We start from the raw sequence: 27,622 nt of genomic DNA, 5'->3' as shown, positions 1-27,622 counted from the left end.
GTAGAATATTCATTTGGACATTTAGAAAAGCAAAAAAAAAAAAAAAAAAAAGAAAAAGAAAGAAAAAACCCCAATTCTTAGCTTTGATTCAAGATCAAATCATGAACTAAGTACCTAAGAAAATCATTACAGAGTGACTTTAATACATCTTAAATTGTAATACTGAAACTGTATGTATACATATATTATTATTTTGAACTTTTGTTTGTTCATCTATTTGCAGAATATACTAACTATGTCTCTTCTCAACTACCAGAATTCTTCTCCCCCAACCTAAATCCTTTCTTCCCCAAGTCCCAATTTAAATACCATGACCTCTGAACAACACAGGGGTTAGGGATGCTGACCCCCCACCACCGCCAGGTACTTGAAGGTCTGTATGTAACTTTTGACTTCCCAAAACTTAACTGCTAATAGTCCATTACTGGACCAGAAACCTTATGGGTAACATAAATTGTCTGATTAACATATATTGTGTATGTTATGTATATTTTATACTATATTCTTACAATAAAGTCAGCTAGACAAAAAAATGTCAATAAGAGTAAAATAAGGAAGAGAAAATACATTTACAGTACTGTACTGTACTAATTGAAAAAATTCACAAATAAATGGACCCACACAGTTTAAACTCATGTTGTTCAAGGGTCAAATGCACAATTCTAATGAACAAAACCTGGATTTGAATCTAACAGTCTTTAATTTCTATTATATTATTGATGCTTATTAATCATGCAAATTGAAAAAGTTTTCTGAAGTAGGAAACCACTGCAAATAAACTATAAAATTACACTCATAAGATTAAAAATTAGATTTTAAAACAATGTTACAGGAGCCAATTATGGCTGTAATAAAAAGTCACTTCATTTTCACAAACTATGGGTAATCTTACTTGAAACAATCTTTACATAGTCCATGTGGAATACAGTTCACCAATCTCTTTTAAAAAGGGTGAAAGCAAGTGATGTCCTAAGAAACCTCATCACATGGGTAAATATATTCTCCTCATTGGGTGAACATATTCTTACTTACAAGTCATGTGAAAGGTATCAAGTTTCATTTCTGGAAACGGATTACTCCCCTCTACCCTTTAGCTCTTCAGCTCCTGGTTAGGACAAAGAATCATAGGAGGTAAAACTCATTCTATCTGAAAGGATAAATTTCTACACACACTCTTATTCACCTCTCCACTTACTTCTTGAGAACACGGAAGGGTGTTGCTGTAGCCTTTTTTCCTTTTCCTTTTTTTTTTTTTTTTTTTTTTTAAGATTTTTATTTACTTGACACAGAGAGAGGGAGCGAGCACAAGCAGAGGGAGAAGAAGCCGGCTTCCCACGGAGCAGGGAGCCTGATGCAGGTCTTGATCCCAGGACGCTGAAATCATGACTTAAGATGAAAGCAGATGCTTAACTGACTGAGCCACCCAGGCACCCCTACTTAAATTCTTATTACCTTTAAATTCTAAGCTCTGCTGAACCTGCAGTTAGAAGACAGAAGATACTCAGTCAACGTTGCTGAGAGAAACTTTATGCCAGTTGGTTTTCTATTAATTAGGAATCTGTGTTGAGTAAACTGTCCACAGTGCATTTTTAATATAAAATAATTCTTCCATAATTACAACAATTTTAAAAAAAGTTATTTGTGTACTTTGAGAGACTGAGGAAGTTGACCTGAACAACACACATCTTCAGTGACACTAGAGTGTGCCAAAGGTAGTGGCACAAAGCGTGGGATAGATAAGATTCCTAGAAAAGACACAAAAAAACCTTAAGGTGAAAGAGAAAATGACAAAGTGGATCTCATTAAAATTAAAAACTTCAGTGCAAGTAAGATATTAAAAACATCTGTTCATTTTAAACAAATGGAAAGGCAAGTTTCAAACAACGAGAAAATATTCATGCTATATATATTTGATAAAGGATTATATTCAGAATATAAATAGAATTACTACAAATCAGTAATACAAAGACACACAATCCAATTTAGGCAAATCTGATACTTCACAAAAGATATAAAAATGGCTAATAAACATGAACAAGCACACAAAATCAATTAGGAAATGTAAACTAAAGCCGCAGTGAAATACCATGTCATGCCCATAAAACTACTAATGTTAGCAAGAGTATGGAGCACCTAAGTGTCATGTAGTGTTGAGAAATGGTGCAAGGACTCTGGAAAACAGTCCAGTTACATTTCATAAACTTAAACATAACACCTGCCTGGGGCTCCCAAAACTTGGCTCCTACATAACAAAGACAATGAAAATATGTCCATAAAAAGACACACGTAAGAACATTTAGAGCAGCTTTATTCATAACAACTGCAAACTGGAAACACCCCAGATGTCTGTCAACAGTGGTGACACACAGCACAAAAAAGCAATGAACACTGATATAGACAACAGGGATGAATCTCAATGACAATATATTGAGTGATTAAAGCCAGACTGAAAGGAAATATGTACTGTAATGACTCCATTTATAATGTACTTCCAGAATAGACAAGACTGATCTACAATAACAGGAATCAGAACAGTGACGATCTATGAAGGGTGAGCACTGACCAGAAGGCAGTTAGAGGGAAATTTCTGCAGTGATGGAAAGGTTCTACATCCTGAGTAGGGTGTTAGTAACATGGATAGATGCATTTGCCAAAACTCTTTAAATTATATACTTAAGATCTGGGAATTTCACTATATATACATTTTACTTCAACAAAGAAACAGAAAGAACCTATAATGTATTTATTGGTATATATCAGCATTACTCAAACTTTTTGTTCTGAAGATTGATTTAACTTTTAAAAATTGAGGATCCAAAGATTTAGTTCTCTTTTATTGTGGGTTATAACTACCACTATTTACTATGTTAGGAAAAAAAAAAAACCCAAAGCACTAACTTTTTACTTATTAATTCATTTAATAACAGTATATCCAATATATTGACATTTTTATGAAAAAATAATTACATTTTCCAAAATAAAAATGAGTAACAGTGGCATCATGATAGATTATCCAGACCAAAAAAAAAAAAAAAAACAAACCACACACACACATATATATAGATAGATATAGATATATTTATCAAAGAGAACACAGTGGCCTAATGATGTATTAGACATAAGGACTTAACAGATACGTACAGAACATTCCACCCCCAAATAGCAGAATATACATTCTTTTTGGGTGCACATGGAACACCCTCCAGATAGGTCACATGCTAGGCCACAAAACAGATTTAAGACAAACCATAACAAACATCTTTTGTGACTATAACAGTATGAAGATTTTTTAAATTAGGATTTACCTATTTGAGATAGAGAAAGCATGGGTGGGGGGCAGAGGGAGAGGGAGAGAGAGTCTTAAGCAGACTCTGTGCTCAGCACTGAGCCTGATGCAGGCTCGATCTCATGACCCTGAGATCACAATCTGAGCTGAAACCAAGAGTCGACTGCTTAACCGACTGTGCCACTCAGGTGTCTCATGACTGTAACAGTATGAAACTAGAGATTACTGACAAGAAGGAAAAACTGGAAAAAATACAAAATGCATGAAGGGTAAATAACACGCTACTAAACAACCAAAGGTCAACAAAGAAATCAAATAGGAAATAAAAAATTACGTTGAGACAAATAAAAATGGAAACACAACATTCCAAAATCTAGGAATAGAGCATAAGCAGTTCTAAGAGGGAAGTTTATAGTGATGAAGGTCTACCTCAGAAAGAAATATATCAGATAATCTAACCTTACACCTAAAGGAACTATAGGAAGAACGAAGCCCAAAGTTAGCATAAGCAAAAAAATAATGAACATCAGAGTGGTAACAAATGAAATAGAAACCAGGACAAGAGAAAAGATCAATGAAAGTGAGAGATGGTTCTTTGAAAAGACAAACAAAATTAGTAAATCTTTAGCCAGACTCATCAAGAAAAAAAGAATGTCCCCCCAAATAAAATTAGAAATGAAAGAGGAAAAATTACACCAATATAAAAGGTTGTAAGAAGAAACTATAATGAACAATTATCAGCCAAAAAACTGAAAACTCTAGAAGAAACCTCCAAGACTGAATCAGAAATAGAAAATCTGAACAAACAGATTACTAGTAGAAAAACTGAATTAGTAACCAAACTCCCAACAAAATTCCAGGACCAGATGAATTCACAGTGAATTCTACAAAACATTTAAAGAAGAATTAATACCTATATTCTCAAACAGTTCTAAAAAATGGATGAGGAAGGAACATTTCCAAGTTTGTTCTACAAGGCCAGAATTACCCTGATACCAAAACCAGACAAAGACACTACAAAAAAAGAGAAAATTAGAGTCCAAAATTATAGTCCTGATAAATGAAGATGTAAAAATCCTCAACAAAGTATTAGCAAGCCAAATTCAACAATACATTAAAAGGGTCATACACTATGGTCAAGTGGGATTTATTGCAGGGATGCAGGACGTTTCAATATCCACGAATCAATCAACGTGATATACTACATAAACAAAAAGAAGGTTAAAAATCATATGCTTATCTCAATAGATGCAGGAAGAACATCTGAAAAATTCAACGTCCACTTATGATAAAAACCCTCAACAAAGTGGTATACAGGAATCACACCTCAACATGATAAAAGCCATATATGACAAACCCACAGCTAACACCATATTCCATGGTGAAAAGCTGGAAGCTTTAAGATCAGAAACAAAATAAATGCCCACTCTCGCCACTTTCATTGTACTGCAAGTCCTAGCCACAGCAATCAGACCAAAAAAAAAGTCATCCAGTTGGTTAAAGAAGTAGTAAAATTCTCACTATCTGCAGATGACCTAATACTATATAGAAAAAACCCTAAAAACTCTATCAAAAAATTACTATTAGAACTGATAAATTTAATCAAGTTGCAGGGTACAAAATATACAGAAATCTGTCTTATTTCTATACTAATAATGAAGTAGCAGAAAGAGAAATTAAGAAAACAATTTCATTTATAATTGCATCAAAAAGAACAAAAATACCTAGGAATAAATTTACTCAATTTGGTAAAAGACTTGTACTCTGAAAAATGTAAGATACAGATGAAGGAAACGGACAATGACACAAATAAATGGAAATATACTCCATGTTCATAGACTGAAAAAATTTAAAGTTGTCAAAATGTCTATAATACCCAAAGCAATCTCTATTAAAATACCAATGACATGCTTCACAAAACTAGAATAAATAATCCGGAAATTTGCTTGTAACCACAAAAGACCCCAAACAGCCAAAGCAACATTGAAAAAGAAGTCTAAAGCTAGAGGTAGGTATCATGCTCCCTGATTTCAAAATATACCAGAAACGCTACAGTAATCAAAATACTATCATACTGGCATAAAAAGACCAAAATCAATGGAACAGAAAAAGAGAGCCAAAAAATAAACCATGCCTACTTAGTCAATTAATCTACCATGGAGGAGGCAGAACATACAATGGGGAAAAGAAAGTCTCCTGAATAAATGGTGCTGGGAAAACCGAACAGCTACATCCACAACCACTTCCTTATACCACAGACAAAGACAAACTGGATTAAAGGCCTAAATGTGAGATGGGAAACCATAGAAGAAAACACCGGTAATAAACTCTTAGACATCAGTCTTAGCAATATTTTTTTTGATAGGTCCCCTCAGGCTAGGGTAACAAAAGCAAAAATAAACTATTGGGACTACATTAAAATAAAAAGCTTTTGCAGAACAAAGGAAACCATCAACAAAATGAAAAGGCAACCTACTGCATAAGAAGATATTTGCAAATGATATAACTGGTAAGGGGTTAATATCCAAAATATACAAAGAACTTATATAACACTACACTAAGAAAAAGGTCCAAACAGAAGTGGGCAGAAGACCTGAATGCTTTTCCAAAGAAGACATACAGATGGTTAACAGACACATGAAAAGATACTAAATCAACACCACTTATAAAAAAATGCAAATCAGGGGTCACCTGAGTGGCTCAGTGGGCTAAGCCTCTGCCTTCATCTCGGGTCATGATCCCAGGATTCTGGGATTGAGCCCCGCATCGGGGCTCTCTGCTCAGCAGGCAGCCTGCTTCCTCCTCTCTCTGCCTGCTTCTCTGCCTACTTGTGATCTCTATCAAATAAATAAGATCTTTAAAAAAAAAAAAAGGAAGAAGAAGATATGGTATGTGTGTGTGTGTGTGTATGTATGTATATATATATACATACATACACACACACACACACACACACATATATATAAAACGGAATATTACTCAGTCATAAAAAAGAATGAGATCTGTTTGTGGCCATGTGGATGGGCCTAAAGCATATTATGCTAAGTGAAAGGAGTCAGAAATACTAATTTCACTTGCAACAAATGAACAAACAAAACAGAAACAGAGTCATTGATGTAGAGAACCAACTGGTTTGTTGCCAGAGAAGAGGGAGGTGGAGGGTGGGCAAAATAGGAGAAGATGATTAAGAGGTATACACTTCGAGTTAAAAAATAAATCATCTGCATAAGGAATAGAGCCAATATACTGTAATCATGTTGTATGGTGATGGTAACTACACATACCGTTGTAAGCACTGTGTAATGCACAGAAATGCTGAATCCCTGTTGTCCACCTAAGACTGATATAATATTGTATGTTAACTATGCTTCAATAATAATTTTTTAAAAGTTATCAAGTAAAAATCAAAAAAACTCTACAAACATTCATTTCACAAATATTCATTGAATTCCAGCTACTATGACTGGTTCTGAGGATAATAGGAGGCAGGATCAATAAAATATTCAAGAATATATATAGCTGAGAGACTTCTGTTCCAAAATGTCATTTTTCTAGGGGCAACTGCGTGGCTCAGTTGGTTAAGCATAGGACTCTCCATTTCGGCTCAGGCCATGATCAAGGTCGTGAGATCAAGCCCCAAGCTGGGCTCTGAGCTGGGCATGGATCCTCCTTAAGATTCTGTCTATCCCTCTCCTTCTGCTCTTTCCTCCATCCTCTCTCCCTCTCCCTCTTAAAACATGTGCACGTGCACGCGCACGCACACACACACACACACACACACACACACACAAGAACAGTATCATTTTTCTGGATTCTGCTTTAAAAGTTGGCACTTCTTCATCTAAACAGTTTTAGAGACTGGAAATCATTAAGATATTTGAAAGCAATACTAAATCTTATCGTAATAAGGTAAAACTAAAAATTTCCAAACACAATTCATCTACAATAGTTTACCTGTCTAAAAAAATGGAAACAGTTTCATATTATCTTAACATTTAACTGTAGGAGTAAAACTAGTTTCTTTGGTCATTCAACTCAAGAATTTCAGCTTAAATTGCTTCAATATGATCTTATCATTAGGAAAATTATACTGTCATACAATTGGGAAAAATAAGGTTTTCCCTCCAAAATTGTTAAGAATTATTTCCACAGTCTTAAAAATACTGTTATTCCTTAGTCATGTAACAATTAGTTGAAACTGTAGTTGTAATACAGAAGGAGATTTAAGATCTTTGGGGGAGAAAAAGGTCTTCGAAAGCATCTTGTAAAGGAAATACTCTATAAGCGAATATATTGAAATCAACATAATTAAAATACCTAAAATTTACCTACACAGGGCAGTTAAATCCCCAAATCTACCTATCTTCATTTTTATAAAAGTGAGCTTCGACAGGTCTTAAAAAAAGGACTCTATCACTTACAATTCTTTTCTCGCATGACTGATACTGTAATGTACCTTCTCCCAACTTCCAGGTTTGAATCCAGACAACACAGGAACTGCAAGTTCTCTCTGCATAACTCAGATGCCATTCTCAAGCCGATTATCAGCCAGTGCCATGACTTAGGGCTGAGTCATACGTGAAGGTGATCGGGTTAGATGACAGCTGTCTATTTAACCTGCTCTGAGACATCTTCAACTAAAATTAGCTTAGAGTCTTGGAAGCAAGTTGGTACAAGTCTAAGAGGAGAGCTTTAAGACTAGTCATATGTCTTTCTAGTTATTGCCCATCTTTCAAAAAAATCTAACTTGGTTTATTTTAAGCTTAGTGGGATAATTTCATGTAATTATTGAATATTACTATCTGGTTTTGCTGTATATTTTTCTAATGAGATTTTTCATTTTTGATCTTTTAATTTAGAAATTATCTATGAATAATAAATCTTGGGGACGCCTGGGTGGCTCAGTTGGTTAAGCAGCTGCCTTCGGCTCGGGTCATGATCCCAGCGTCCTGGGATCGAGTCCCGCATCGGGCTCCTTGCTCCGCAGGGAGCCTGCTTCTCCCTCTGACTCTGCCTTCCACTCTGTCTGCCTGTGCTTGCTCTCACTCTCTCTCTCTCTTACAAATAAATAAATAAAATCTTTAAAAAAAAAAAAAAAAAAAAAAAAAAAAAAAAAAAAATAAATCTTGGTAAATCTGGCTCTGCACAGCAAAGAGGTCAGGTGGTTATATTTGTTTTACATGCTTTGATTTTATTAAGTCAAAACTGCATATTCAGAATTTCGAACTATTTTCATACTGGCTTTCTAAAACTTAGGATTCATTGACCAGTTCAATAACATAGCAAGTGTACTTCCTGCTCCTGTTAGTTTACCACCACTACTGGACCAACAGGAGAGCCTAGAAAACGATTTCCAAGCCAAAACAGACTGATAAGAACATATAACAGTCTTCCCTTATTTGTGGTTTTGCTTTCTGCAGCTTCACGGTCTGGAAGCAGAGATCCCCCTTCTGATTGACTGTTACAAAGTCAACAGTAACCTAATGCTAATGTCGCAATGACCGAGTCATTCATCTCACTTCTCAGGTAGGCATTTCATCATCTCACATCATCATGAGAAGGGTGAATACAGTTTTGTAAGATATCCTGACACAAAGAACACATTCACATAGCTTTCATCACGGTATACTGTTAGAATTTTCTACTTTATTACTGCTCATCTTCTACTGTGCCTAATTTATAAATTAAACTTGACCATAGGTGTGTATGTATAGGAAAGAACAATGTACATAGGGTTTGGTACTATCTGTGGTTTCAGGCATCCACAGGGGGTCTTAGAAGGTACCCCCTGCAGAAAAGGGGCACTACTGTACCTATGAACTAGTCTTTTGGTTTAGAAAGATCATCTCCTTTTGGGCAGCTGGACCCCTCACTTTAGGCCTACTTCACAGTGCTCAGCATTAGTTGAGAAGAATGTGGGACAGAGAAACAGACCTTCACCTAGGGACAGGGAGCTCACCCTTATCTCTACGAGTAACCAGATTTCATGCTATGGGAGCTAGAATAGACGTGAAGTAACTGAAACGAAGCCGAGTGAGTAGATCGTGGTAAGGCCGTTTTGACCTAAAGGAAGTGGTTTTAATGACATGGAAACTGATGAAATGCATGGTGTGTATGGCACAGAACAGAGCCAGTGATCTTCCTCCCTGTCTCACACAAGAGTTTACTTACCTAAGCCTCACAGTGTGGGCAGCTAAGGAGCAGAAAGGCATCAAGATGATGAGCAGAATCTTCTATTCCTACCCCACCCCCCACCACATTCCAGAAAGGATCTGAGGCCGTTTTATTGCTAGCAATTTTGTTGGCAGGGGAGGGAAAAGAAAAGTTTCCTGACTCTATCAGAATTTTCTTAAAAAAAAAAAAAAAAAAAAAAAAAAGAATTTTCTTAGACTCTATGCTAAGAAATGTCCTGTCTTGGAACCTGAATATGCTCCAGCTCGATAGGCAGTGCAAGGTATGGTGAGACCCTGAGCAGATCTGAGTGTTGATCCCTGAATGCAACTGTGGACCAAGATTGTATTTAACCAGCTACATGTTACCTGAACATTGAGGACCAGGGCTCGGGATCCCTGAAACAAGAGTTTGGGGGCTATGCAAAAAACAGGTAACAAGAGAAGACACAAAGAGAAGCAGAGATGGACTGAATGATAGCAGTGCCAATACCACTCCACCGCTTTCCTTGGCTCTGGACCTTTTAGGCTTATTTCCCTATAAACCATACCTACTCTTTCAGAATGAATGTTAACAATTTGTGATCTGCTTTAGCCAGTTCAACAGCCTGATTTAACTTCCTTTTTAAATGATCTGAGGTGCTTCTGACTGCTTACCATCAAGACAGATAGAATTTCTAGGCAGAGTTGAATTTCTAGTTCCTTTCTACTCCATGACACATCATATCTCCACGGTGATATCCAACATGTATGTTAGCTTCTCTTCGGTTTCCTTTCTGATTGCTTTGAACACAGCGAAATACCTGTACTGCAAAGGAAAGCATTCTTCCTCTTTTCTAAGAAGGTTTCTTCTGCTAAGACAGACTACACAGTGTCCTAAAACATACAATCAGATCCAAGTAGTGTACCCGGCCTTCTGAGATTTTCTTGTTCTTTCTGACAGATTATGTCAGTCATATACTGAAGCCCAAAAGCTTGGTTTTCAATAACATGAGAATGCATAATTACTGAAGAAAAACAAGTAATTTCTATAAAAACATTATACCTGTAATTATTCCTGCATCCTTTGGAGTGATCTACTTTGGGAGGAACTCGGTGGATAGTGGAGATTATAGGAAAGTAAAATGATTTCCCCCCTTTAGGATTGTTTAAGAAGAGATACCAGATCTGTTTAAAATTGGTAGAACTTTCAACATCTTCATGTATTCCTTGGGTAGGCTCATGTTTACACAAGTGGAAGCTTATAAAGGCCCAGAAACTAGTTGCATGTCCACTTTAATCTGTAATACTGCCCAGCACTGAGCCAACAGCAGATGCATGCTTAATAAAGGCTCTGGAACTATGTTGTTAATTCACAGTAAATTATCATGTAAAAGAAACGAACAGAACTGAATTAAAGACTGGGACAAATTATCTTAAATTTCAGAATATGAAGCCTTTGTCTAGGTATATAAATCTTTGTTTTTCTAAATATCTAAAAAGGCCCCAAATTTTAAGAAAAGCACAAAGTCCCTGAAATCAGAAAACCTGGTTTGAATGCAGGTCTTATCATTTATTGGCTAAATGATTGGGGGCAAGTTAGTTAAACCTTCTGTGGTTCAACTTCCTCATTTGTAGAATTGAGGATATGATAATACCTGCCCTCCATCTAACTGAAAGATATTTGAGAATCAGAAGCTATGGAGTTGGGGCACCTGGGTGGCTCAGTGGATTAAAGCCTCTGCGGTCTGCTCAGGTCATGATCCCAGGGTCCTGGGATCGAGCCCCGCATCGGGGCTCTCTGCTCAGCAGGGATCCTGCTTCCCCCTCTCTCTCTGCCTGCCTCTCTGCCTACTTGTGATCTCTGCCTGTCAAATAAATAAATAAAATCTTAAAAAAAAAAAAAAAAAAAAAAAAGAAGCTATGGAGTTTGTAAAAGTACATTACAAACATCAGTTTGTAATTCAAATGTAAACTGCAGCAATTAATATTATGCACGATATTGTAAATAGCCCTGGGTTCGAATACGTTTGGAAGACAGCAGCTTCAGAAACCAACAGACCTAGGTTCTAGCCATCTTGCTACCGGACTGTACTTCTGTAGGGCACTGGCCATTTTTAGAGAGAAAGCAGCTAAGGTGTGGACAGATTACATGCTTACTAAAACCAAATAGTTATATTAAGTCACTGAGCCAGAACGAAACCCAGAAGGGAAGAGAAAGCTCATTAATTAAGCTGATGGTTCTCAGTCACCTTCTTATCATGTTACACTTTCACATACTAGAATTCATGGCAATAGGAATATGAAGAGACTGAAAATGCCAAAGCACAGAAGCGAAACAACACTGTGAAGACTGTACGATTACTATCTACCTACTACTGCTCACCTATAGACACCTGTTTTGCTGAGACCAGTTAATGGCCTCAAATGTGCTCTTAGAGTCCAGCAAGGACTCTATTTTACTTCAGCACTGGTATGCAGTCATGCGCTCGCTCTCCCTCTCTCCCACCTCTTCCTAAAAGCTGGCTGTACCCTGCTGTACCAAACATCACATCTTATTCCATCATAACGGTACGTGTTCCTGCTGAATTATTTACATTTTCCACATTTGTCAGATGCAGTGGCACAATGCTTCCCGGTTAACCAGGATGTGTCATTAATGGGAGTCACGGCTGCATTAACAAGGAATTGGCTTTGAGAATACTTACAATGACAACATGAAATTTCATCCTAAGGTTTCAAACCCTGCTTCAACATGGTGTTATAACAACACGATTCAACAGCAGGTTATATTGCACAATTAGGGTATATTACATTTTATGCAGTCAATAGGCTTCAAAAGAGGTTTTTTTTTTTTTTTTTTTTTTTTTAAGATTTTATTTATCAGAGAGAGAGACTGCACGCAAGCCGGGGGGGGGTGGGGGGGGGCGGGGAGCAGTAGGCAGAAGGAGAAGCAGGCTTCCCACTGAGCAGGGAGCCTGATGAGGGACTCAATCTCAGGACCCTGGGATCATGACCTGACCTGAAGGCAGATGCTTAACGGACTGAGCCACCCAGACGTCCCAGAAAAAGTTGTATAAAAACCAAATTTTTATGAAGATTTAAAGGCACAAAGCAGCAAACTGTTAAAGGAACTCTATGCTTTTAAAACAGTCACTTCTTGGAGCACCTAGATGACTCACTGGGTTAAGCCTCTGCCTTCAGCTTAGGTCATGATTTCAGGGTCCTGGGATCAAGCTCCGTGTTGGGCTCTCTGCTCAGCAGGGAGCCTGCTTCCCCCTCTCTCTCTCTGCCTGCCTCTCTGCTTACTTGTGATTCCTTTGTCAAATAAGTAAATAAAATCTTAAAAAAAAGTCATTTCTTGATTTTATTGACCTTGGAAATCATTATTATTATTATTATTATTATTATTATTATATATGGTGTTTTCTGAAAGAGGTATATTCCTCCTAAGCTAACAAGCAAACAATACTGAAAAGCTGTCTGTCCCCAGAGGCAGTTTTCTCCTTTAGGCAAAATTTAGATTAGCATCGGCTCCAACAGGAAGGAGATACCTCAATGTATTTGTAAAGACCAAATCCCACATGCCATCAGAAGTCAGGATGCCCAACATATGAATCACTGGAATTAAGAAATGGACAGAGTAAGTAGAAAAAGGCAGGGCATTAAAAGACCAAGTTATCCTGACAGATTTTCTAGGCACTCAAAACCCTGTTTTCATCGGGAGGGTATATGTTCAAATAGAGCAAGATGCCAAGCAAGAATGTCCGTTTTATTAATATTTAACTTCTTCCCTTTGATATTCTGAGGTTTTAAGTATATATAAAGCAAACTTGAAATAGAAATTAGATATTTACCTAGGAGATTCAAAAAGCCTAGGGATCAAAAGGAGAAGTAATGAGACCTCTGTATGGGGAAAGTAATCTCCAAGGACCAGGGAATGAATAACAGAGCTTTAAGCCTCCAGTCACCTCTTGTTTACACTTCTGACAATATTAAGTTTACAACCAGCTTTGCTGAGGCCAGGCACACCTTTCCACTCACAACAGAAAGAAAAGCCATGTTTCAATTTAACTGTATCTTTTAAAAATATAATGGAAATCAACCACAGAAGACATTAAATGTGGGGGCAATTTTCCTTATTTCACATTTATTAAAGGTAACAGTGTGATTCCAAGAACAACAGTTTCATTTCAGCTACCTCTTTCCCAAATTTCAGTTTGTTTGTTTTTTTAAAGATTTTATTTATTTGACAGACAGAGATCACAAGTAGGGAGAGGCAGGCAGAGAGGCAGGCAAAGAGGCAGGCAAAGAGAGAGGAGGAAGCAGGCTCCCCGCTGAGCAGAGGGGGCTTGATTCCAGGAACCTGGGATCATGAGCTGAGGCAACAAAGGCAGAGACTTTAACCCACTGAGCCACCCAGGCGCTCTCCAAATTTCAGTTTGAAGGACAATTTAAACTTCCAAAACTCATCCAATGACCTTTTAAGTTAAAAGAAAGGAAGAAAACAATTCTACTTACCTGTTTTTGCCAAGGGTTTATCAGTGTTCTCCCTGAACATACCTGACATTTAATTAGACAAAGCCACTTTACACAAGTTGTCGTTTTAATTATCATAGCCAATAAGGTAGGCCTTATTATCACATCCATTTTACAGATGAAGAAGTTGAGTTTCAAAAAAATTATAACTTGCTTAGGTCAGAAAAGTGGTAGATATGGGATTCAAACCCAGGTAGTTCTTAATGACTACATTGTTCTAATTCACTTAAATATTTTTTTTCCAAAGAACATATATTCATGTGAAAAATTCAGAAACAAAAATAGGATTAAAGTATCACTTATTAAAGCTTTTGAGTAAATGTATTTTCCACTATGTGTTAAGAATTAAAAATTCTGAGAATTATCTTTCTGGTTGGCAAATCTGGAAAAAAATATTTTCAGTCCACGTAACATTTAAAATCTAGTTTCTCTAAAGATATTATAGAGCACTGAAAATTGGTGAGTTTAACATTCCTACAGAAAAATGGGAAAAGGATATGAGCAATTCATGGAAAAAGAAATACAAAAAGACCTCAAATACACAAAAAGATGCTGAACAACCTTCAGTGCAGAAATGGACACTCCACAGAAATAAGGACTTTGTTTGAAAAGTAACTTCAGTTTCTTGAATAGGGAAAATTATTCAACAAAACAGATTTGTTGAATAACTATATATATATATATATATATATATATATATACACACACACACACACACACACACACACACACACAGAAAAGCAGGGTCAAGAACTGTATGTATGCATTTTCTATCATTTGGATGAAGAGACAATAGGATTTGTAGTAATAATGACTGCATTTGGGGAAAGGAGGGAGCATGGCTAGTTTAAAAAGTGAGAGTTAAAATTTGTGAAATATGCCCTATTACACTTCTGAACTTTGAAGCACATGCATGTATCACCAGTTAAAAATTTTGAGAATAATCTCTTCTCTAAATATGACATATAGGCACACATACATGCATTTTTTAAAAAAGAATTTATTTATTTATTTGACAGACAGAGACCACAAGTAGGCAGAGAGGCAGGCAGAGAGAGAGAGAGAGAGGAGGAAGCAGGCTCCCCGCTGAGCAGAGAGCCAGATGCGGGACTCTATATCCCAGGACCCTGGGATCATGACCTGAGCTGAAGGCAGAGGCTTAACCACTGAGCCACCCAGGTGCCCCACATACGTGCAATTTTTAAGGGCTGTAGACAAGTAACCCAAATGATCAGTATCAAGGAATGTGAAACCAAAAGAATTGGAATCAGCATATATTAAGTGGAAAAAAAGAGCCAAGTTATACAGTTTATCTTTTATAATTAAAAAATGAATATGAACATATCTTAACACTGCTTATATTAAAAATTAGGAGACTGTAATAATGATTACATTTAGGGGGAGGAGGGAAACAACAGTGAGGGGAAAAGAATGGAAACTAGATTTTTCTAAACATACCTTGTTTTGTATTTTTGACTTTGAAATCATGTAACTATTTCACTTAACCTGAAAAAAAAAACCCTGAGTCAAAGGGAATCTCTAAAACCTGAAAGCATGTGAAACAAATGAAATCTATCTATGTAACAAGTTAGTAGTTTAACTACACAGAATGTGGCCTTCAAACACAACACTACTTTACATCCCAGAAGGAATATATTAAAAGGAACTACAAAGAAAGCTGAAATTCTTTTCAGCAACCACACTGTTGGTAACAATATTTCTACGGCTGTGTGTGTGTGTGTGTGTGAGAGAGAGAGAGACAGAGAAACTAAATGTATTAAAGAAAATAGGTAATTATTAAATGTCATTAGGAACCATATATTGCAAATAAAATCAAAGGAATTAGAAGGAAAACCCTAGGATCCAAAATTTTAACTAGAAATATCTTGGGATGAACTCATGAAGCACTTTTCCTTACAAGGAGCAGGGGCTCACCTCTCCTTGAAAAGGACTGAGAACTGTGGCCAAAACAGTAGTACAGAACATTCTTACTACAGGAATTGTTATAGCTAAGTATTATTTCCCGCTAAAATGAAATGTGGCTCCTTAGAGAAAAAGCCGACTCTAGATCTGGGGCAGGAAGCATACCAGATAAGCCTGAAACATCTCTTTGTATCAGAAAGCAAAGCAGCTATCAGAGACAACTGAATTACTGTATTAAAATATGTAGGGGCGCCGAGTGGCTCAGTGGGTTAAGCCTCTGCCTTCAGCTTAGGTCATGATCTCAGGCTCTTGGGATCAAGCCCCGCATCGGGTTCTCTGCTCAGTAGGGACCCTGCTTCCCCCTCTCCCTCGATCTGCCTCTGCCTACTTGTGACCTGTCAAATAAATAAATAAATACTTTAAAAAAACAAATAAATATAAAATTATACCTAAAAAAATAACTACCTGGGGTCCTGTCAGAAGGACACAGAGGGTCTCTCTTTGACCAAAGATGGGAAAAATAGCCATAAGAGATTTATGCAGCCCAATGCATACGTTCATATATCACCTCTGGAGGATGTTAGGGAACCAACATATTCTGAAAATAGTTTTTTCTTTACAAAATGGTCCTACCTAAGTAGAAGGAATGACAAATGTAATACAGCCATTTTACAGATCCTAATAAAACAAGGATGTTGACACTGACCAGTAGTGGCTGCTAAAAATCATTAGGTTCAAGGCTGTTGGACAACGTTATCATGGATGTGCCAGACTGACAATGCCTGATACCCCAGGACATCAATCTCAATGTTATAAAAAGGAAAACCAGACAGCATGTGCTCCCCAGTGGACGTAACAGCAGGTACACCTATGAAGTATTTTGTGCCAAACAGTTCAAACCTAAATCTGGCTGAGCCTCTCTATATAACCATCTGTTTAAAGGCAATTCAGGAGTAAAAGAATACGTTAAGTGACACCATGGGAATGCAACCAGCAATATCCGAATTGAGGGTTACTCTACAGGACAAACAACCACGTTTCTTCTGCAAACAACTGGCAAGAAAACAATGAGGAAGAGGAGAAGTCTAGAGATTAAAAGAGATTGAAGATACGTATAAACCAAATGCAGTATGTGGACCTTCTGGATTTGAATTAGTAAATGACATTTTAGATCTAATTACAAAGTGGCATTTATGAGACAATTAGGAAAAAATGAATACTATTTGATGATGATCTGAGACACTGGTTTTTAGGTATCATAATGGTACTGTGGTTTTAGAAAATAAGAGTCCCAGTGTTTTAAAGATTCATACTAAATTAAAGATGAAACTGTATTTCGGATTTGATATGATTTTTAAGATAATTTCTGAAAGTACAGGCTGGGGGGGTATGAAGATAAAACAAAGTGGGGCACATGATAGATACCGAAGATGAATGATGGATGGGAATGAGGGGTTCATTATGTATGATTCTACTTGCATATGGGTTTGAAAACTCCTGTAAGATAGTTTCTAAAATGCAATTATGTGCTGCAAAACACAATCTTTACTCTTCTTCATATCAAGGCAAACAAGACAACATTAGCTATTTGTTATTTTGCTCACTCAGGCCTCGCTCTGCAGATTATGGCTGCCCTAGAAAACTACTCTCATCTGCCCACAAAAAAATCACTGGTCTAGAACAGATCTGAAATGAGCCCTTAGAGTCAGATAAAAGTATATCTCACTATCATTTGCTTACAGAATGCTACAACTAGAAAGATTTTGTTTTGCCAACAGTGTTTTAAAGAGCCCCAAGCACAAAAGAGGTGTTTTAGGGGTCAGGGCAAGACAAGGGGGTGGTCCTATGGGCCTCAGCACCTGCTTTTAAAACAACTTACTAAGGCTGAAAAGGTGGTCTGTGAAAAGATGTCTCAGCTTTCCTAAAGTAATTTCGGAGAATAAGTTTTAGGAAGGTGATTATCGTGAATCTAGACCCTAATGGTCTTTGCTTTTTCCTTTCTAATATACCCCAAGTGACTCCCTGGCCTAACAACTTGGTAGTTCTAGATAAGCTTTTTTTTTCTTTTTTAAAGATTTTATTTATTTGATAGAGAGATTGAGAGAGAGAGCGCACAAGTAGGCAGAACGGCAGGCTAAGGGAGAGGGAGAAGCAGGGTTCCCACTAAGCAGGGAGCCTGATGTGAGGCTGGATCCCAGGACCCTGAGATCATGACCTGAACTGAAAACAGCTGCTTAACATACTGAGCCACCCAGGCACCCCCCAGACAAGCTTTTTGCATTTGAACCTTTTTTGTTGGGTGCCTAGCTCCCATTTGTCAAGTTCTTATTAGTCCAGGAATCCCCAAACGCGTTTTTGTTGGAGAGGTGGGGGCCCCATGTAGTCGGAGTGGCCTGCGGGCATCCAACCTGCCGATGCGTCCCAAGGGCCCCCTCTCCACTGTCTCCTCCCCTCCCCCTCACTAGCCAGTTGCAGCTCTAGGACTGCCAGGTCTGCCTCCCACACACTCAGCGGTACCCTGGCCCAAATTCTGCTCTCTGCTTCCCAGAGTAAATAAGTACTCTGGGACAAAGTGAAGGCTGAGCGTGTAGATTCACTGTGTCCTTGGAACCTGCTGGTCCCTGCAGCCTCACAGGCCCTACCACAAATCTGAGTAATTCTGGGTAGGCTCTTGCTCTTTTTTCCACAATTCCTCGGTCTTTTGAAAATCAGAGATGCACCTGGACTCCGGCTAATATGACCCCGATCACTACATGACCATAGGGAGTTACCCCAAACATTCCTGACAGACAGGAGTATTTTCTTCAGTGCAGGGCACCAAAGGACATCTGGGGCAGGGAAGGAGGCGGGGTGACTTGTTACTAACTCTGTGCCCTGACCTAATCAAGTCTGAAAGCAGATAATCTGTCCTGTATCTGCAGGGAGATTTCAAAACCAAGATGGCTTTATTCTAGTGATTAGATGTATTCAAAGTTGAATCATTTCTTACCACTAAAAACATTTTCTCAGTCTCAGAAGTTACTGCCTTTGCTTGTGTTCTCAATCTCTTTAAATTAAGGTTTGACTCCAACTTTAAAGCATATTCTTTGTATGACTTTTTCTAAACAGAAGACAGCTGTTATCTGGCGACCTAATAATTCAATTCTAAAGCAGTTACGAAGGATAAATAAAGGGTAAGCAAAGCGATTATCTGCAGTCCTAATCTGCCATTTCAGCAAAATAAACCTTTGTGATTCGTAGCTACGTTTACTATAGAAGACTTTATTCAAGTAAATATATCAATATAACAAGTACATTAACTAGAATCAGATACAAACTTAGTCCCTATCACATTTCTGTTGTAAGAAATCCTTCCCTATTTCAAAACTGCAGATACTTTATATTTCCTTTCGAGAGTTTTAAAATTTTGTTCTTTCAAATTAAAGCATTTAGTTCATCTAGAATTTATTTATATTTGTGTATATGAAATAAGGATCTGTTTCCTTTCTTGGGTTTTTTGGAGGGTGCCCATTAAATGACGGTCTCAGTACCATGTACTGAACAATCCATTCTCCCCCCGCTGACCTGCTATGCTAGCTCCACTCCATACACCAGGTTGCCTAGACAGGTGGGTCTTGGGACGTTTTACTTCAATTCTACAGGTCAGTCTGCCTGCAGGACAATTCTGCACTAAAGATTTAGCATCGGTTTTGACATGTAGTAGAACAAAGGCCTTCCTTTCCCCCAACCTGGTTCTCAAGCACTATCTTGGCTCCTCAAAGCCCTATGTACTTAAATACATATTTCGGAATCCATGTTTCAACTTCCAAGGAAAACGACATTGAGATTTTAATTAATACTACATTGAATCTGCAGATCAACTTGGCAAAATTATCTTTATGAGAGTGTACTTGCCTTTTCAGTAAGTTTTAGGTCTTTCGGTCAGTTTTAATATTACATTTTTTGCTAAGATTTATTCCTAGGTAAGAGACTTTTTAACAGACACTCTTAATATGCACCCTCCCAGTTTTAGCTGCAGTTTGTCTGTTGATGGCACATAGAAGTAGAAAAAGCTGATTTTGTATAAGAGCAACTTTGCCAAACTTCTCTCCCACTTCTACCAATTTGTCTGTAGATACTTATGGTTCTGTTTATTTCTAGATCTCTGGGTATATAAGATGTATGACTATGGCCTCTGAATAATGCTGAATAGCAAAGATGATAGCAGACAACCTCGTCTTATTCCTGATACTATAATTACTGTGCTTAATATCTCATTAAGTAATTGTTCCTTGTAACTTTTAACTAGATCAGAGAGGTTCTCTTCTATTTTTGGTTTGTTAAGATATTTATTAATCATGAATGACTTTTATTTTTTAAATTTATTTCTTATTAGCGAGAGTGAGCAGGGGGAGGGGCAGAGGGAGGAGAATCTGAAGCAGACTCCATGGTGACCATAGAGCCCAACACGGGGCTCAATCTCATGACCTACGAAATTGTGACCTGAGCCAAAATCAGGAGTCCAACCCTCAACCAGGTGAGACACCCAGGTGCCCTGCTTTTCATCTATTAAGATGATGGTATGCTTTTCTCCTTTTATTTATTAATGCTATTAGTCAGTAAATAATATTTATGGAATCATAACATGGATCCATTGTTTCACACTCTAATCTACTCTACATTTGTATCTTTTATACCATATCCAGAGACACGATGAAATAAATATCCACATTTTGATCAAATATAACAACTTGGGTCAAACTGCTGACAAGTTAAAAGATTAGAGCTCTGAATACATGTTATAAATTAGTCTAAGTGGAGAGAACTGATCCTGTGGAACACAGCCAAGATGACAAGAAGCCCTGTAAATAAAAACCTGACTATAGCATAGTGTAGGCTAATTTTCCACAAAGCAACTCAAACCACCCCCTGCCCCCACTCACTTGCTCCGTTGTTCACTGTCTCCCTCCCTCCCTCCCTCCCTCTTTTCCTCCCACAGATGAGAGACAAATGAGCATAAGCAGGGGAGTGGAAAAGTGAGCGGGACAAGCAGACTCTGCGCTGAAGACGGAGCTCAACTCAGGGCTCAATCTCACCACCCTGAGATCATGACCGGAGCCCAAGTCAAGGGTCAGATGCTAAACTGACTGAGCCACCCTGGCATCTCTCTAGCTGCTTTTCTAAAACCAACACCAAAATTATTACTACTGATTCAAATTATTCTTCATATCATCAAAATAATTGTCCATTATAAATGCAGATTATTTATAACACAATTGAGGGCACAGGCAAGATGGATTTGATAATATTGAATACTCCACTTTTCTATTCTGAAATGAAACTTTTTTTTAATTTTATTTATTTATTTGACAGAGTGAAATCACAAGTAGGCAGAAAGGCAAGCAGAGAGAGAGAGAGAGAGGGAAGCAGGCTTCCTGCCGAGCAGAGAGCCCGATATGGGACTCGATCCCAGGACCCTGAGATCATGACCTGAGCGGAAGGCAGAGGCCTGACCCACTGAGCCACCCAGGCGCCCATGAAATGAAACTTTTAAATTATTTATGGCATATGCTCTGTTTATTTGATCAGAAAGAACTTCATGCAAAAAAACAAAACAAAACAAAACAATTACTTTTTAAAATAGGAAGCTGTTATGTTTTCCTCATACATCTGATTGCTGACAATTTCCTAACCTGCCTACTTTTAAATAACTAAAGAATATTTTATCACATTTATAAGCCTAATAAATTGCAGTTCATTTATCACTTTAACTTTTCTGGTGAGGTCACTACCTAGAGCTGCATTCCTTTGTAATTTTTCTTAGTGACCTGCCCTGATTTCATTTTTTAACAATTTCACCTTAACTTCCTCATCTTACCATTCTGGGTTTGACTAATTAAGATGCAACACAGAATATATGAATATAGTAGAATGTATTTGTCAAGTGCACAGTAACTACTGATAGGATGAAAGCACACACACCAGGGCCCCTGAGCCCAGAAGAGCACTAGAGAAATGTGTCTTCCGCCCCTGGCTAGGAGAGCGTCTGAGTACAGTGGCTCTTTCTGCTATTTTAACAATTTAAGCTATTTGTAGGTTTCTCACATCAGATTTCACCTGTGTTCTCATCAGACCATCAGGACGTCTGATTGGTAGGCCTGCCAGGAGTCTTGTTAGGGATTTCATGTCCTATGCAGAACTTATTAGCCCTGGACTCCCAAAGGAGTGGGCAGAAGCTGCAGAAGGCAATCGGGAAAGACATTCACTCACTGCTCACCACATAATGTGCAACGGTATACTCCATCCGTGAGTGTGTTTGGAGGATACCTTCTGGCCTTTTGTTAGTTCGTTACCTCTAACTCATTGATGTTTTCAAAATAAGCACACACTAAGACTGTTTTGTTAGCAAGGGGCAGATACACATAAATCAGAAATGATATGGACATTTTTCCCTGGGAGAACAATTGAGACCAACTGGGACCAGAATCATGGCACAGAAATGGAGTGAGAGTTACACAACCTACAAGTACTAAACAAACAAAAACTATCTCGTAGAAATTAACTGTTAATAAGTTCTTACCCCCAAAGTGCTTTTTACACCAGGATCTACCCTTAACCTGTAATTTGATCAATATTTTACAAATAGCAGCAGGCACTCGAGCCACTGCGTGTGCACGCTCATGCAGAGACAAGGGAGCTCCGGTGTCTGCTGCATCTCAGGAATTTGGGACCATCTCTAGGATGAAATCATCAAGGGAATAAAAAGATACTAATGTTATTAGACAGTGTAAAACGGATCTGTTCGACAAAGCCTGGAGCTTAATAAAAGTCTTTGTTTAAATGTAACTAAATTGTATCAACAGGCAGGCAATATTACAGTCCACTCTTAATAAAACCACCAAGCGGATCGAATGACCAGAAACTAAAATAGCACGGGGAGGCAGAGTCATAAAACATGTATGATGAAAAGAGGAGCCCAGCATCAATGGCAAAAGGCAGTTCTGAAGAGCCTAGCTAAATTGTCAGCTAGAGGATTTGTGTCCCCGAAACCATGGTTGCTAACATCACGTTGTATGCTTTGTTCCTACAAGTACAGATGATGCTCTTCTCTTAAATGCATCAAGTCCTAATAGCAATATAAACACAGGGCGGGAAAAACAAAGAGAAGGCGTGCTTTTCTTCATGAACCAGAAGTATCTTATAAGAGTTAGCAATGGTAACCATTAAAGGCCATCCTACCTGTGTTTTTTGATGCCATTGGAGAGAGCATCTCCACCACCGCAGTCTTTTCCTTCTGACATTCTGTGTTTTCTGCTGCTCAGGGGCTCTCCTTCCTCTTCCAAGGAGCACGCCGTTATGGCTTCCAGTCGACTCAGGGACCGCTCGGACTCGGACTCTGTGGCAGAGCAGGTTCATAGTCAGTGAACTGAACTTGGGTGCGAGGTTGCAGTAACAATGGATATCTCCCCTAACACATTAGGCTTTGAAACTTAAGCAGCCTACTTTGTCCTTTAACAATCCATCCGTTAATCACCTCCTCGGGAATTTCTGAGAACCTGCACCCAATAAGGCTGAAGTGGGTTTATGAAACAGGTATAGGCTTATATAAACTTACAGTTAAATAGATTTTATACATTACAAGAGATTTCCAGAGATTACCCAATTCTTTCAGAAATCATACTCAGTAGTTCCCCCCCGCCAAATTTCTATTTTTACGTTCCTTCTCAAAGCATCTTAAGCATAACTTACCAACAAAGCATTTATTTTAAAATTTACGTATAAGAAAAAGCTATAGTGGTTGTACTTGTGGGAAGTTTAAATTACAGCTGATACTGTAGACACAAAAGCAAAGGTAATTTTAAAAGCCTTCAAAAAATACTTCTTCTGCTATGACATTATTTAAATCCTCAAGAGCTAAAGCTCAAAGTGTCCATATAAAATCCAATTATCAGGCAGGCATTTTGAGGCTAGAAATACCATGTTCCTAATTGGCTATGTATTCCGGGTAGAGCCATCTGCCTGTTTGGGAATACTAAAGACAACTTATTTTTATACAACACATTATAGTTTCCAGGCATGATCCCATTTGTCATCTCCTTTTCGCACTTCCAGGGTGCCTTGGTGACAGCAAGGCAGGACTACTGCTTAACCAGTGTGCTGATGGTCTCATGGTTTGTGAGTCAGATGAACCAGGCAGGATCTGAACTCAGGTTCTGACTCGTTTAATGCTCTATAGATTTCAGCTCAATACAGCAACCTCCCCAAAACTCTATATTGTACCCACATTTCTATTAAAATGTAACTCAAGGGAACTTCTAACTCCCCTACTTAAGCAGAGGACCATACATACTCAACTGTCCTCAGCTCTAGGCAAGCACTCTTACACACATTCAAGCAAACTTCCTTAAGCGAATTTATTGGCCATCTGCTTATATTACTGCTAACCTATTCAGGAAATCAAATTTGTTAGTGCTTTCTTTTCCCTTCGCAGCATTCTGTAACTCAGCCAACATCAAGGAACCTTATTTTTATCACATCAGGCTAATTACAGATCTCCCTTGACTTACAATGGGGTTATATCCCAATTAACTCATCATCAGTTTAAAATATTAAGTCAAAAATGCATTTAATACACCCAACCTACCCAACATCTCAGCTTAGCCTAGCCTACTTAAATGTGCTCACTTACATTAGCCGACAACTAGGCAAAATCACCTGACACAAAGCCTATTTTATAATAAAGTGTTGAAAATCTCATGTAATTTACTGAATGCTGTACTGAAAAACAAAACAGTTGTCTGGGTAGAGAATGCTTGCCAGCCTATCAGTTGTTTACCCTCGTGACTATGTGGCTCTCATACCACCCTGGCCTGGTACTAGCTCTGGGAGAGATCCAAATTCAAAGTTGGATGTATGGTTTTTAACTGAATTTGTATCGCTCTCACATCACCATAAAGTGAGAAGGAAAATTGTAAGATGAATCACTGCAAGGAAGGGAACACCACAGGAACAACTGTTGGACAAACACAATTGCAGGTTGGACAACACATCTTGAACTCTGAACTCTGGACCCACTCAATGGTGTTTAGTTACTTGGAGAAAGTCTTTCAATGCCGGTTAAGTTATTTTTTTTTCTGTAAATATAATTTTACTGGAATTTCCAAAAATATATCTTTGTTCAGTCCTATACTTTATAACAAAGAAACAGATACTTTAATGATAAATTTAAAAAGACTTATTTTTCATTGTCAATTTAAACAGTGACAATCTTTTATTGAAAAAAATTAAAGACGACCTGAATAGCCAATAACAAAGAACAGCTGCCCAATAGATGAAATTAGTTGTTAAAATTGCATTTATAAAAACAACTTAGTAAAACAAAAAAATGCTTTTAACAAAATGTTAAGACAAAAATAATCAGGATACCATTTTGCAACTCTAAAATACAGAGCAACCTGCCTCCTTAGCGCAGTAGGCAGCGCGTCAGTCTCATAAAATACAGAGCAAAAAAAATAACTTCACTCTTTTTTAAAGAAAGACCAGGCTGGTTCAGAAGTACATATAGACGAGAGCAGTAAAATCACAAAAGTCTGTCTCGGGCACACTGAAGTAAGGGGATCGGTCAATTTTCTGGGCTACAAAGATGGGTATGAGGAAAGACTATGTGGGAGAGGTAGTGCCTCAGGAAAATCTTCACAGAAAGAAGCAGGTGCTCAGGTCGAGGGAAGAGCATCCTTCAGTGGAAGCTGCCTGAGCAAATCTTGTACCAAGGATGACAACTGGTCTGGAGCTGCAGGTGGATTTTTCACACCTACATTTTCAAATTTGTTTCATATGAAAAAAATTAAGAATTTGCAGAGTCAAACAAAACACTTTTGTCTGTATTGATTAGTATTATTTAAGACGCATGAGGACTTCATAATTCAGATATCATGAAAACCAAAAAGCACTGGAGCAAACTTCAGGCATTTACTAAATGGCACTAAGCACAGGACAACATGTTTGCTATCCAACAGCTACCAATGAGAAGACCTGTGTTCACCTACAAAGGAAATTAACAAAAAGCAGGTATTTGGTAAACACCAAACAAGAGATACAGCAGTTAAGAGCTTCTATAAAGCAAAGAGACTTTTTCTAAAACAAGACTTGAACTTAGTGAACGTGAGCTCAAGACCTACCACCTTCACCCACACTACTGCCCGCCAAGCTCTCCCCCAGAGACACACGGTGAGATGGCAGTACAGCTGTGGGTCCTCCGTGGCTGGTGGTACAACCTGACTCCCTCTCTGCCCCCTCCTAGCAGGCCTGTCTTCCATTCTCTTTCTCCCAGTTGTTCTACCTCCCCCCTCCCCCAATCATTCCTCCCAACCACCTTCCCTCTTTACTACAAAGAGGCTATCCCCACCCTTTCCCTGGAGGGCTCTACCAAAGGTCACCAATTACCTGCATACCGCACAGTCCAAGGGTCATTTTGCAATTCTTAAAGAATTATTGACTCATCCACAGTATCTGACACTGCTTCATTCATTCCTCCCCTCCCCTTATCAAGTGCAGGCACCTAAGATCTGGTCCCTGCCACCCCCCTGCAGGGGTGGTCTGTTTTGTGAACACCTGAGTTCAGTGCATTTTTCTAGGTACAATAACAGAAGTTTGAATGGGGACAGTAGGCCACATACAGGGATCAGCAGTTTTACAGGGCGAAGGACAAAGTATCTAGAAAGGACTGTGACTGATGATTAAGCCATTAGGTGACAAAATAAGAGTGGGGGTGGGCAGAGAGTGACAACAGAGGACCTGTTCCAAGCAAACAACAGCATGACCCAACACAGACAGGAATGATGTCCTTGGGAAGATGGGAGCAGAAGACACAACAGAGGAGTGGTAGTAGGAGTGACTACATGGAAATGAATCCGTGAATCGCTTGTGAAGCTGACTATCTAAGATAAATAAAAAGCAAGGCAGGCAGCAGTGGACGACGAGAATAATAAAGCAAGGAAGGAGGTAGCACCCCAGTGCATGCCAGGAGGTTCTGTATCCGTGCTACGTGTCAATCACAGACTTGCCTCAGCATTCCAACTTCACAGGTAGAACAGGAAACATGATCAACATGACTTTTGGTGCTCTTGAGATAAAAACTAACCAGCTGCTTAACAACAAAAGCTCACTACTTCTAATACTATCAACAGAGAGATGTCTAATATTTACAGTGTGACAAAGTTTGGATTTAACAGCAAAAGGAGGTCATTCTTAATAGACTCTGCTTTCACAGCATTAGTCACACTAACCTGTCTTCAGGAGAGCATCACAGCATAAGGAGACCCATAGTTCTAGATATATTTACCTTCAAACATGTTTAGCTAAATACCGAAAATGTCACAGCCACTGTGGAGGTTTATTGAGCAAGGTAAAGCCTGCCCATAGAAGTAATCTTCAAATCTCCTTGTATTAATATATCAGGAAGGGATCTAAGCACATCTGAGATCTTAAATCTCAATCTTAAAACTTCAGGTTTTTCAGTGTTGCCCAGACATATAAATACCAAATAAACCAAACCTATCCAGTGTTAATGGGCAATATAGTCATGTCTTGGTGGATAGCTTAACGGACTTGTAGGAAGTGCTTGATGCCTGCCCTGTGGTGCTTACAGGGCTCTCTTATGATAGCGTTAAGGCCACCATACTTGTGCTTTAAAGAGAAACAAGGCAGCAGACAGGGAGTCCGTCTTCACTGTGTACGGAGCTGGGAG

At 38.3% G+C, this 27,622-nt stretch overlaps 1 protein-coding gene across 5 annotated transcripts in view; it reads right to left on the bottom strand.

Moving 5' to 3' along the window:
• OSBPL1A (oxysterol binding protein like 1A) overlaps positions 1 to 27,622 on the bottom strand; it is a 227,314-nt gene that overhangs the window by 51,338 nt on the left and 148,354 nt on the right. For all 5 annotated transcript variants that reach the window (XM_059140420.1, XM_059140421.1, XM_059140422.1 and 2 more), the window contains one exon: positions 23,116 to 23,272. In XM_059140420.1, coding sequence (XP_058996403.1) covers positions 23,116 to 23,272 — 157 coding nt within the window. The remainder of the gene's footprint in view (positions 1 to 23,115; positions 23,273 to 27,622) is intronic.

Source organism: Mustela lutreola, chromosome 11 (assembly GCF_030435805.1).
Source record: "Mustela lutreola isolate mMusLut2 chromosome 11, mMusLut2.pri, whole genome shotgun sequence".
Classification (NCBI taxonomy): domain Eukaryota; kingdom Metazoa; phylum Chordata; class Mammalia; order Carnivora; family Mustelidae; genus Mustela; species Mustela lutreola.
This window is presented reverse-complemented; position numbering and strand designations above follow the sequence as displayed.